Source organism: Xenopus laevis, chromosome 1L, assembly GCF_017654675.1.
Source record: "Xenopus laevis strain J_2021 chromosome 1L, Xenopus_laevis_v10.1, whole genome shotgun sequence".
Lineage (NCBI taxonomy): Eukaryota > Metazoa > Chordata > Amphibia > Anura > Pipidae > Xenopus > Xenopus laevis.
The window spans coordinates 147,275,993-147,288,301 of NC_054371.1; the positions used below are offsets into that span (position 1 = coordinate 147,275,993).

The window sequence follows — 12,309 nt, forward strand, 5'->3', positions numbered from 1 at the left end:
TTACAAAAAGTTGTGTAGTCTTTTTCTGCCTGGTTGTAATCATGAGGATTCAGAGTTGTGTTGTAGCCCATTTGCATTTTTTAAATGGTGGTTCACCTTTAAAGTTAACTTTTAGTATGTTATAAAACGGCCACTTCTAAGCAACTTTTCATTTGGTCTTAAATTTCTTTTTTTTTTTTCCCCCATAGTTTTTTAAAATTATTTGCCTTCTTCAGACTCTTTCCAGCTGGGGGGGGGGGGTCACTGACCTCATTTAAAAACAAATGCTCTGTATGGCTACGGATTTATGTAATGCTTGTTATTCTTACTCTTTCTATTCAGGCTGGTCCTATTCATATTCCAGTCTCTTATTCAAATCAATGCATGGTTGCTAGGGTAATTGGAACCCTAGCAATCAGCCTGTTGAATAAAAAACATAACACAAAAATCACAAATAAAAACCAATTACAAATTGTCTCAGTATATCACTCTCTACATCATACTAACAGTTAACTCAAAGGTGAACAACCCCTTTAAGTTGTGTTAAGGTGTTAATACAATATTGCACATTATATTGTGTTTGAAGTGTGTTAAGAATTCAATAGAAGGTTGCACTTTTGCAGGGCCTCCCACACTCGCACAAGATGATAGGACTATTATAGAGAAAGTACAAAGCTACTCTACATGGGGGGTAGAAATGCATACAATTAAGATGAGATTTTAAGACGCAATCTTTTACTGCTAATTATCAAAAATGATGCATGTCACTCTTCAGCAGCTATGGCTAGGGCATATATGGCATACAAGACATGACTGCAGATTGGTGGAATATGAGGCTATACAGACCCTGGGCAGCTTATATAAAACATACCGGTATATGCAGGGTTAGATGAGGAAGCTGCAGGCAAGTAAAAGCCAACCTGAATCCAGTGCCCTCTATGTACATTGTAGCAATGGAGTAATGATGTGGGGTGCAGGCAGCTTGATGCTTGAGCAGTCTCATTTATCCAGATACAAGGAGTGTTCTAGAGCCCATCTTGTGCTTTACTGCCCCGACTAATAAACAGATATCAGTAGCCATTTTAATAAATTGACAAAAAAAAAAAATCAGACATTCCAGGGCAGAACCGTTTATTCCAGATCCTTGCTATTCGAGAATCATTTCTCCATAATATTGAATACTTTGGGCACGAGATTTGCCATTTACAGATTTCATTTGGACAGGGTTACATTTATTTACAATACAATCATTGTGCTGGGTTCTAGTATAAAAGAGGTACACGTGACCGAGTCCTCTATGCAAGACAATGCATACCAACCAAAAAGGCAACACCTTAAACAGCTTCTTTTTTTTTTTGGTCATAAAAAAATACCTTCAGCAAAAGAACTACCTTTCTGTCGCTTAGTCCAGTTTAAAAAAATAGGATTACAAATATACAATATACTAAAAATTAAGAAATGGAAATATGGGTTAAATAAGCTCTTAAAACATATTCTGTACATGAAAGAGGCACAAGAACAGGAACATGAGTTCAGTGATGCTAAACACGGCCTTCCATACTGGTCCCACATCACCAAAAACCATTTGATATAGAGGCCACCTCACTGCTCTACACTTCAACATTCAAAACTACAGGCCTTTATAGCTTTATATGTTCTTCACTGCCCTTTATCCCTGAGTTTTCCCTTTCCCCGTAGTGCTGGGATTATTTACTACATGTGTGCATATTATAGAATTATATATATTTATATAGAACATGAAGGAAAGGGAATGTCAGAGTACAAACACACACATGCAGCAAGATTTTTAAAGAAATGGGAAATATATAGGTGTGTTTAAAGCATAAGTAAACCTTTAAAATTGATGAGTGCGCTATTATAAGCACTTTTGTCATTTACATTCATTATTTATTTTCTTTTTATTCCAAGATATTAAGGGATACAGGTGCTGTTACTAGAAATGAATTTTGTTCCAACAGCTCCACCTGCTGGTCAGTTTTTGTCCAGTCTGACCACCAAGTAGTCAAGGAAGTTGTCTGGAGAAAGAAGAGGCTGCTCTGATGTTCTTTTTAGGAAAAAAATGAGAATGGATTTGAGAAATTGTTTTCCTAAGCAGAAGAACATCAGAGCAGCCTCTTTCTCCTGAAAACTTCCTTGACTACTTGGTGGTCAGACTGGACAAAAACTGACCAGCAGGTGGAGCTGTTGGAACAAAATCCATTCATATTAACAGCACATGTATCCCTTAATCTCTTGGAGTAAAAAGAAAATAATAATGAATGTAAATGACAAAAGTGCTTAGAATAACACAATTTTACACTTATTTTAAAGGTTTACTTATCCTTTAAGGATAAAGTCCTGTTATTCAGTAGTCCACAAACAAATGATTTAGACTGTGTAATTGGATGTACAGAAAATAAAACTGCAGAACTAGGCCCCATTACACACTGAACACGACAAACCAAAACCTGCCTCCATTCAAGGCTCCATTGGAAAAGAAATGGGAAAATAAAGAGACTAAATGTTGCTCAGACTGAGGCAAAGGAATGGCATCAATGTAGAATTCTATTACGTCAGTTGATCAAACGAGTTTTCTGTGCTTTGACCCACAATACTCACTGAAACATGAATATGTCAAATCAATTCAAAATAAAGTAAAAAAAAAAAAACCCCCAAGCTTAGTGCCATGTAACTGCATACAGGGATATGGTTGATTGGCAATTCCCAGCTAAAAACATGATGCCTATGATGAATTACACACCCCACCATCCCATCAATCTTAGTTCTTTGAACTCTCTAGATTCCAGAGGGCCTGACATGATATTTAGACTTGGCTCCTAGGCATGTCACACAAAATCTAAAAAAATCTGTTTTTTTTTTCTTCTTAAAAGAGACACAAGGCAGCCTGAAATGGTGTAATAATCTAGTCCCTGCACATATATTGCTTATGATTCAGGATAGTGGATCATTACATTTTTGGGAGCTGCAGGTGCCATGTGGGGCTCATTTATAAACATTGACCAAATTTGCAACTGGGCAGTTACCTATAGCAACCAATCAGTGATAAGCTTTTTCAGCCAGATGCAGGTAGAACAATGAAAATAAACAGCAAATTTGCACCGGGGCACTAACCCATGGAAACTAATCAGATCAGTGTTTATAAATGACCCCCGACTGTTCTGCTGCCAACAGCTCTTGGACCCATTCAGATTTGTACCTATGAGGAGTATAATGAATGTAGATCAAGAACATTCTTCCTCCACCCAAAGACTCTTGTATGTTCATAAGCCTGATTGGGGCTAATTACTCCATGCACAACAATGCAGTGACCTGCAACAGCTGCTTCAATTGCCCTATGGGGGGGGGGTGATTAAGTTAACTCCCTACTAATCCTAATAGCAAGAGTTTCCTAAACAGGTAGTGTGCCTTTAGAAACAAGCACTTCAACACAGACTTGCCATAGTAATCATGAATTCCCATGAATCAATATGTTCAGTACGGGGAGCTGTATCATTTCAAATTGCCATCTTGCACAGAGCAATATTAGTGAATATATTTTAACTACAGAAATACAATAGAACAACCAAACCCCTACTATCTAGACTCACTTTATGTATGCAGAAAGCAGCTAACGTAAACTGTGCCTGAATAATCTGGGGCTAACCTGCCAACTCCGTGACAAAGCAAGGAAAACAGCCACAATTACATACGGAGTGAGATCCAGTATAGGGCAAGGTTATCACAGTGTCTTACTATTCTTGTCTGTAGAGTGTTTCTTGTGCAAGTGCTGCACTGAGCCTATGCAAGCTTTGCTTGCTTTCAGTTAACACTCACAGTGCATTGCAGAAACAACAATGTAAGGAAACAGATGTGACCTGTGAGTTACCATAATTCCGCAAGCAGAGCATTTCTGCACCTGGCAGCAGCAGCATCTTCATTTGCCCAGTATATTACACAGTCCTCATTGTGGTGCCCTACAAAGGGATTTATCATAGGCTGAACATTCCCTAATTCACTCACTCAAATGGATCCAACTAGATGTGCCCAATGTACAACATAGCTGCTGGGAATTGTAGTTCATTGCCTCTATCATAATTATCATCTAGGCCACCACTTGCCCATAACTATAGTGCAGTAGAGGCAGATGTGACATTTTCTCAGCATGGCAATGGGGCTCCTAATATAGGCACGAAAAGTTGCACAGCTTATCCAAACATCAGATACATTTAATTTGCTTTCTTTTTTTCTAAATCAATTTTAAAATGTGCAAATCTTTTTCAGTTTATCTGCAAATTGGCCATCCCTCCTGAGGGTATAAAAAAAAAAAAAAAAAAGGTCCTTCCTACAATTTGTTGTGTGTGACTTGCAACATTCTAGGAATACACACGAGAAACACCACTTTGGTCTACTGAACATTAAAATGATTTGCTATTTACACATTATATACACATTGCTTCCTTTTAAACAAGGAATACTGAAAAAGGAAAAAAAAAAGAGAAGGAAATGAACACAAGCCGCATGGAATGTGTCAGACTCTATGAAGCCGTCCTGGTTACTTGTGTATGTTTCTGGTGGAAACCGTAGAAATCTAGAGCTCAGAGTCACCCTGGAGCTAAAATGATTGCCATCACAGTTTATGAACCATGCATGAACCCCACCATCTGATTCCTTTGCTGCAGTTTGTATGGACTGTGCCTGAGACAGCCCGTGCAGCTGTGTGAGTAGCAGTAGAGTCCAGTTAGAGGAGGACTGGGCATTCCTACATTGGATTATGTAAGTGTCTGTCATGCTGCTGGCGAGCAAGATGCAAATCCTGTAAATACAAGGATAAGATGTTCGGCTTCTATTAAAAGTCATTGTAGCGTTTGCTTCAGCAATGGTGACCCTTGGCTTGTTCTTATCGCAACACAGTTCTGGTCTTTGGAATGGAATGACTGGAGAAAGAAGAAACAAGGCGGAATTAAATTAGCACAATTTTCCCAGCCAATAAATGAAATACTTTGTGAAATTATATACAACTTAAAAAGTGTGCGGGATAGAGACAAAAACACAGCACTGTCATACTAGAGAGAGACACATGAGCTGAGACAAATGACACAGATAAATGTTTGCTCTACGAAGTGTCGGCACCATAGAAATAAAGGGGAAGGATTTGTTTTAGAGCAGCACAGAGAGGTGGGAATGAGCAGACAAAGCAGGGCAGGCAAAATTGCAGGCAACAGGCAGATGAGAGGGAGTACCATAGTTTCACTAAGCGCATTTGGTGCAAAGCATTCCTTTTCTTCCTCTCGGAAATCACGCTGTGGGAAAAGTAGAAAGAACGGTAACAAGTGATGAAACAAGCGGCAGGGTTCAATGTTAATAAATGGTATTTGGAAAGGAGGGAACGATTACATTCAGAGCAGTTCGATTAGAAAATAAAATGCAAGGGTAAGTTAAGGCTGAAAAGAAATGGCGGAGCACCGGCCACCAAGATTTTAGACTGGCCAATCAGAAGGAACAGAGAATCAAAAAGCACCAATTAGGGATCAAGCTACCAGTTACAGAAAGCAGCAAAACCTCTGAGTAAATCATTTTCAATGCAAAGCCAACATCCTCCATAAGTATGGATTGGCCCAGACATGTTCATATTAAATGAAGGGAGAGGGTTTGTGGACATTTCTAGTGATGGGCGAATTTGGGGTGCTTCGAAATTTTGTTTGCCGAAAAATTAGTGAATTTCCCGTGAAATGACGAAAAATTCATGAAAATGTGACGGCGTCTGGCGAATTTTCACTGCGGTTTCGTGAATTTAATTTGCCGCAAATTTGCACCTGGCGAATAAATTCGCACATCACTAGACATTTCCCATGATAAATAAATACAATCTTTCTACCAAAATAAAAAGTAAGCAGTTGTCAGGATTCTTACCTTCTTTAATGGTAAATAATAATTCTGCATAAGAAATGCATACAATAATTAGACTCTGGAGTATTGGTTTGTCCTACTCAGCCCTTTTTTGTCCCAAATCTGCATGTGATGGTATGGCCGGGGAGAGGCACAACATTTAAAAGCAAAGGGGAAGGGACACTTGCTAGAACCAATAGCTAATCCACCCCCCAAACATGTAGTTCATCTTAGAGGGGCAATGGAGGACATTTCCAGGCTCTTTGACATGTAGTCAACGCTTTTCATTTTGAAAGGGAACGTTAAACCCATTTCGAAAAAGGATTATCAGCATATTATCCTCTAGCCTTTTGTTTCCTTGACACTGAGCACTTAATCTGTATTGTAATTATATTTTTTATATTTATGTGAATTGTATTTCTAATAATACACTTGTTACTTTTTATTCCAATGACCCCTTGTTTGTTACTACGAATTTATTGTTTTGTTGTACAGTGCTTTGCCCTCAAGGAGCGCTTTACAAATAAAAATATACATAAAAAATAAAAATACACACATTAAAAAAAAAAAAACAAAACTGTGGTGTCTACGTGTACAATAAGCTTTGCCTTAAAGCGGTGGTTCACCTTGAAGTTAACTTTTAGTATGTAATATAACTGCCAATTCTAAACAATGTTTCAATTGGTCTTTATTCATTTTTTATAGTTTTTGAATATCCCCCCCCCATCTAAAAACAAATGCTCTAAATTTATGGTTACTACTTTTTATTACTCAGGTCCTCTATTCATTACTGTCTCTTATTCAAAGCAATGCATGGTTGCTAGGTTAATATGGACCCTAGCAACCAGATAGCAAACTGGAGAGCTGCTGAATGAAAAGCTAAATAACAAAAACCACAAATGAAAACAAATGGCATATAATCACTCTACATCATTCTACAGTTATCTCTAAAAGCAAGGTAAAACTGGTAGATAATTGCATGATCCCTTTTGAATTGGCAGCTTTCTGGTTCTCTTTTCATTCCAGGTGTAATTGAACTACACTTCACTACATCAAAAACACAAATGAAAAACCATGGACAAAAATGCATCTGTATATAATGTAATAAAGAGTATTGACTCAAGAACCATTCAAGTTTGAAAGCAACTGCTGCACAAATATAGGGGTGCCGTGTTCTCTGGCAGCATTTAGCCCTAGGCGAATAGCTGTAAATGACTAGAATGCGGCCACAAATCAAGACGCTAGATTCCCTCTCTGATGCACAAGAACATATCACAATGAGTCTTTGCATCTGAAGTGGGAACTATCAGTGAATCTGCTGAGAACTCCCCAACACTATCACATACCTCCCAACATTTTTGAAATAGAAAGAAGGCCAAAAAGATTTTGCAGAGGAGTGGGAAAAAATGTTTTGACCACACCCCCTAATTACCATGTCCATTTTACAAAATTTGGCAGGTTATGAAAGTTTGAATGCATTTCTGTGGTTTTTATATCTGTTATAACGGTTTTGCTAATGAAGGTGAATTGCCCTTTAAGCTCTAAATGCTCCCAAATTAAGCCAAAGCCAAATTAAGTTAGAAACTTTGTATTTTTTTCTGGCTGTTCAGTGCAGGAGATCAAAGAGAAAGTCGGGACATTTCAGTAACACAAACCTGGACTGTGGGCTGACCAGTCAAAAATCGGGACTGTCCTGCGAAAAACAGGAAAGTTGGGAGGTATGCTATCAATGTGTATTACGCCAGATTCACCACCAGGAAACTGCTCTCCAATCTCCAGCTGCAAAGCTTAGTGTGTATGCCATGTTGCACCGAAGACTATAGAATTGGAACAGACCTGGGACCAATTTGCACTATAAAAGTAGAAAGAAACCCTTTTGCAAAAAAAAAAAAAAAAAAAAAAAAAAACCCTTAAACCCCACCCCACGTAGACCCCTCTCCCCTCCGGGGAAATGCTCCATACTCGCCCCTCGGTGCAGATTCTTCCAGCAGAGTTGCACGCATCCATCTTCCGCATCCCCGGTAAACTGACGGAGAGATGGTCAATTTCTGTGTAATTCTGTGCATGTGCATACCAGCAAACTGCTCCAACTGCGCATGCGCAGAAATACCGTTTTCCCAGTCAGCTTACAGAGGACGCGGAAGATGGATGCGTGAAACTCCGCTGGAAGAATCTGTGCCAAGGGGTAAATATGGAGTATGGGGCATTTCCCCCCGGGGGGGGGGGTTTTTTTGCAAAAATTCCAGAAATGTGCCTGCAGTTGTAAGGTTACCTCCTACAAAAATAGTCTTTGAGGAATACTCAGTTATATGTGCCCCTGTGCGTTCCTATAAAAACATCTCAGTGTCTCCCATAAAGGCTTCAGGCAAAAGGAGGAATAAATCTTACCCTCTCAAAGTGCTGCATCCTGCAGAAGACCTGGTGGCTCTTTTTGCAATGCATGGATTGCCAGATAAACCTGACTGGGGGGGCTGCAGGCGGGATTGCAGAATTACTCTGGAAAGAGTAGGAAATAGGACATAATGTGGCCACTGTTAATCACTGCTATGCAAACACCTGAGCATGCAGCGGGACACAACTCTTAATAGGGAAAATGGCATATTAGACGGGTTCGGCCCACTGTGTGAAAAATCATGGCATCAAAATGACCCAAAACCAACTTCCATTTCACTCTATTAGGGTTGCATGAAAGCAGCATTGAAGGGCATTTCCAGGCTTTTTGACAAAGTATTTTGCCCAAATAAACATTTCTCAAAAAAAAAAAAAAAAAAAAAAAAAAATTCACCATTAACATGTTAGGCAGCCATTAAAAATAATAAAAGATTAAAACATACAATCTTCTCCATCCATAAAAATTCTCTATTTCATTTATAGTAAAGTTCAACTGTGATTCCATAAAGGAATACTACTCCCAAAGAATTTTTTTCTCTGCACTTAAAAGGGGAGTAGTTTTAGGGCATTAGATACAGGTATGGGATCGGTTATCCGGAAACCTGCTATCCAGAAAGCTCTGAATTACGGGAAGGCTCTCTCTCAGACTCCATATTAATCAAATAATTCACATTTTTGAAAATGATTTCCTTTTTCTCTGTAATAATAAAACAGTACCTTGTACTTGAACCAAACTAGGATATAATTAATCTTTATTGAAACCAATTTAACTGGTTTCATATTTAAATTATTTTTTAGCAGATTTCTATTTTGGAACATCAGACCTTATATGGCAAACCCCAGGTCCCGAGCATTCAATGTCATTTTATAACAGGCATATATCGGTTTCCTTGCCTTTAACTTTATCGCCATACTCCATCACAGATGATAAAATAATGCAGGGATTGACTCCCTTTTGGACTCTGGTTATATACAGCTCCCTGAATTAGAAACCCCATTACAGGGAAATAGTTTTTTGGGGAGAAAGAGGAGCTGAATCTTATTGGAAATCAGGTGAATGGAGATTCATAAATGATGTTAGAATTATAAAATATCTGACTGAAATTTAGGGGTGGGAAGGGGAAAACCTTTTTTACTTCATTTTGTGACAAAAAGTCACGCAATTTCCCTCCCTGTCCCTAATTTGCATATGCAAATTAAGATTCGGTGCATCCCTAATAGAAAGCCAAGACTTCTAATGCATTCACATAATCAGTAACAGAGCTGTACACGCTCTACACAACAGCTTTTGTAGGGTGATACAGTAAGTGATCAACAGCATCATTGCCAATAACAATTAAAGGCTGCCCACTTTTCAGGTACGTTTATCCACAGCAAAAAACAAAAACAAACAAAGGCACAAGTGAAAATCCTGGTACCTTTCACCCAGTGCTGTGTAGACAAAAATGTGTAGTTCCACTTGTATTGAAGAAAATGGTGAGAATTTATTCAACAGGACTTAACATGACACTTTGTTAAATATACCTATGACACTTGGATAGATTGTTCTTCTATTGTGAATAAACAGCACAGTGTTTTGGTGACCGCTGGACTCTAGGGTAAGTATCCTTCAGAAAGAAGAATTTTCCAAAACTCGTTTCAAAAGGAGAACCCCTTCTAAGTTAGGCACCTTACTGGCATAATGTCATTATAAGGTGGCACCATAAGCAATCACCTGCAATTTGGGGGTTGTATAATTAAATATAGTCCCAAAACTTCATAGCATGTAAACATTAAAAAAGTGCCTTTGTTAGGGGACCATATATAAAAAGGCATAAGTAGAAAAAACAAATGATCTAAACAGAAGAAAAGGCAAATGCTCCAGATGAGCATTTTATTTTGTAAGGTGTATTAGCATATTCTCAATGTGTATTTTACTTTTTTTTTTGGAGTTGCTTATTCCTGACAAGGATAATATAATGCTACTGTAATGCCTACAGACAGAGTTTTCCTTCCCAAAATACTTATGAGCCACAAAAAGAATTGTTACATATATTTTTATGAAATAGGTTGACAATATACGAAGGCCCAAAAGCCGTACTGAACTCTCTGTAAGAAGAAAATATGTTGTATATCTCTTCTTGCCGATTAAAATGTTCAAATAGCCATTTCTTTCAAACAGTGTGACTAAAGACCACAGTGTATTAAAGGAATAGTTCAGTATAAAAATAAAAACTGTGTAAATAGATAGGCTGTGCAAAATAAAAAATGTTTCTAATATAGTTAGTTAGACAAAAATGTAATATATAAAGGCTGGAGTGAACAGATGTCTAATAAAACAGCCAGAATCCAACTTCCTGCTTTTCAGCTCTATAACTCTGAGTTAGTCAGCGACTTGAAGGGGGGCCACATGGTACATTTCTGTTCAGTGAGTTTGTAATTGACCCTCAGCATTCAGTTCAGATTCAAAAGCAACAGAAATGACCCATGTGGCCCCCCCTCAAGTCTCTGATTGGTTACTGCCTGGTAACCAGGGTAACCAGTCAGTGTAAACCAAGAGAGCTGAAAAGCAGGAAGTAGTGATCTGGCTGACATGTTATACATAAAATCACTCCAGCCTTTATACATTACATTTTTGGCTAACTAACTATATTAGAAACATTTTTTATTTTGTACAGCCTATCTTTTTACCCAGTTTTTATTTTTACACTGAACAATTCCTTTAAAACTTAAAAAAGCCGAAATAATATGTATCACTTCCCCATCATACACTAGAGACTGAAATGTATCAAATGCAGAGAGGATGAGAAAACATACAGGGAGGATAGGAATTAAAGACCAATATGTAAGTTATTTTTAAATGACCTGAAAGATCAACAGTAGTTTGTGAGACAAAAATGTGCTTCTTGCTAGAGGCAATCACATTTTATCTTGCTTTCTAAATGTTTTTTCAGCATTGGGTGGGTGGTTAAAGAAAAAAAAAAAAGTCTCAAGCTTTTACATCAAGGTTGCCATATCACTCAAAAAAGAAACAAAACTCACAATACAATGAAAGCACCACATTATTACTAGGAGAGGGAGCAAAGGGAAAGAAAGCAAAGACAGCAAATGCAACCCTTCCCCAAAATAAAATCCACCCAGAAAAGAGAAACACAGTGGGGGGGGGACTTACACTGGCTTTGTGCCATGCTCCTGAAGGCTACTATGTTCTTAAATAATCTAGAAAGTATAGTACGAAGGGCACAGGGGAACCACAAACAATCCACCAGGTGACAATGGCACATAATGAAGAAAGCAGCATTGCTAGGGCCAATCTAAAAAGGGGAGAAGATAAAAATGCAAATGTAGAAGCAGAGCCAATCATATTCCAACATGCATGCTGGTTAAGGCCCTCATGCAAGGTCAGAAAAAAGGATCTGCCAAAAGCAAATGTAGAAAAAGAAAGCAGGGAATTGCTTCTTGAATGAATGAACTCTGATAGATTACACCACATTACAATGAAAAACAAGTACAAATTACAGGTAGTTATTAAATGGTGTTTGTTACCAATGGGTTCATTTCATAAAGGAAAACATCTTTATAAATACTACAGTTAATGCTTTGTACTGGATGATTACGGTTATTGTGATGTACAGTGTAAATAAGCTTTATATACATGGCACTTATAAAAATAATTTTTATAGAATATTAAAAACAGAACAGCAAACACCGTAATAACTAGGCTCGTCGTGAGACAGCAGGGTCACTGCTCTGATTAAAGAAACTGAACTGGGTACAGTGCTCACAATATAAGCTCAGTAATCTGTTTGCAACAACATATGCCATGGAGAGGTGAAAGATGGCCCAAGAAGACGGTTGCACTCAACTTTATCCAAACTCTACATTGATTCTTATAAAAGCTTTTTCGGGGTATGTTGTGTATGATAACATGGTCTAGAACACACATTAGCAGTGCAGTTTTTTCTGTACCTAATTAACCACCACTCCCAAGTAATTATTATGGATTTATTACTGCATTAACAAATCTGTTATAGCCAGTAGCGTCCTTAGTTAGTGTAATTTGGAAATGATATT

At 38.0% G+C, this 12,309-nt stretch overlaps 1 protein-coding gene across 9 annotated transcripts in view; it reads right to left on the reverse strand.

Moving 5' to 3' along the window:
* Positions 1–2,477: 2,477 nt before the first annotated feature.
* The window catches only part of cdc14b.L (cell division cycle 14B L homeolog), a 59,777-nt gene continuing 49,945 nt past the window's right edge, over positions 2,478–12,309 (reverse strand). For 3 of the 9 annotated variants that reach the window (XM_018259225.2, XM_018259208.2, XM_018259224.2), the window contains 3 exons: positions 8,254–8,361; positions 5,220–5,279; positions 2,478–4,913 (listed from right to left, as the gene is read on the reverse strand). In XM_018259225.2, the coding sequence (XP_018114714.1) occupies positions 4,877–4,913; positions 5,220–5,279; positions 8,254–8,361 (205 nt within the window). In that variant the 3' untranslated portion in view covers positions 2,478–4,876. Of the gene's footprint in view, positions 4,914–5,219; positions 5,280–8,253; positions 8,362–11,407; positions 11,550–12,309 lie in introns of those variants that run through there. The other 6 variants (XM_041564591.1, XM_018259215.2, XM_041564598.1 and 3 more) reach the window with 4 other exon arrangements.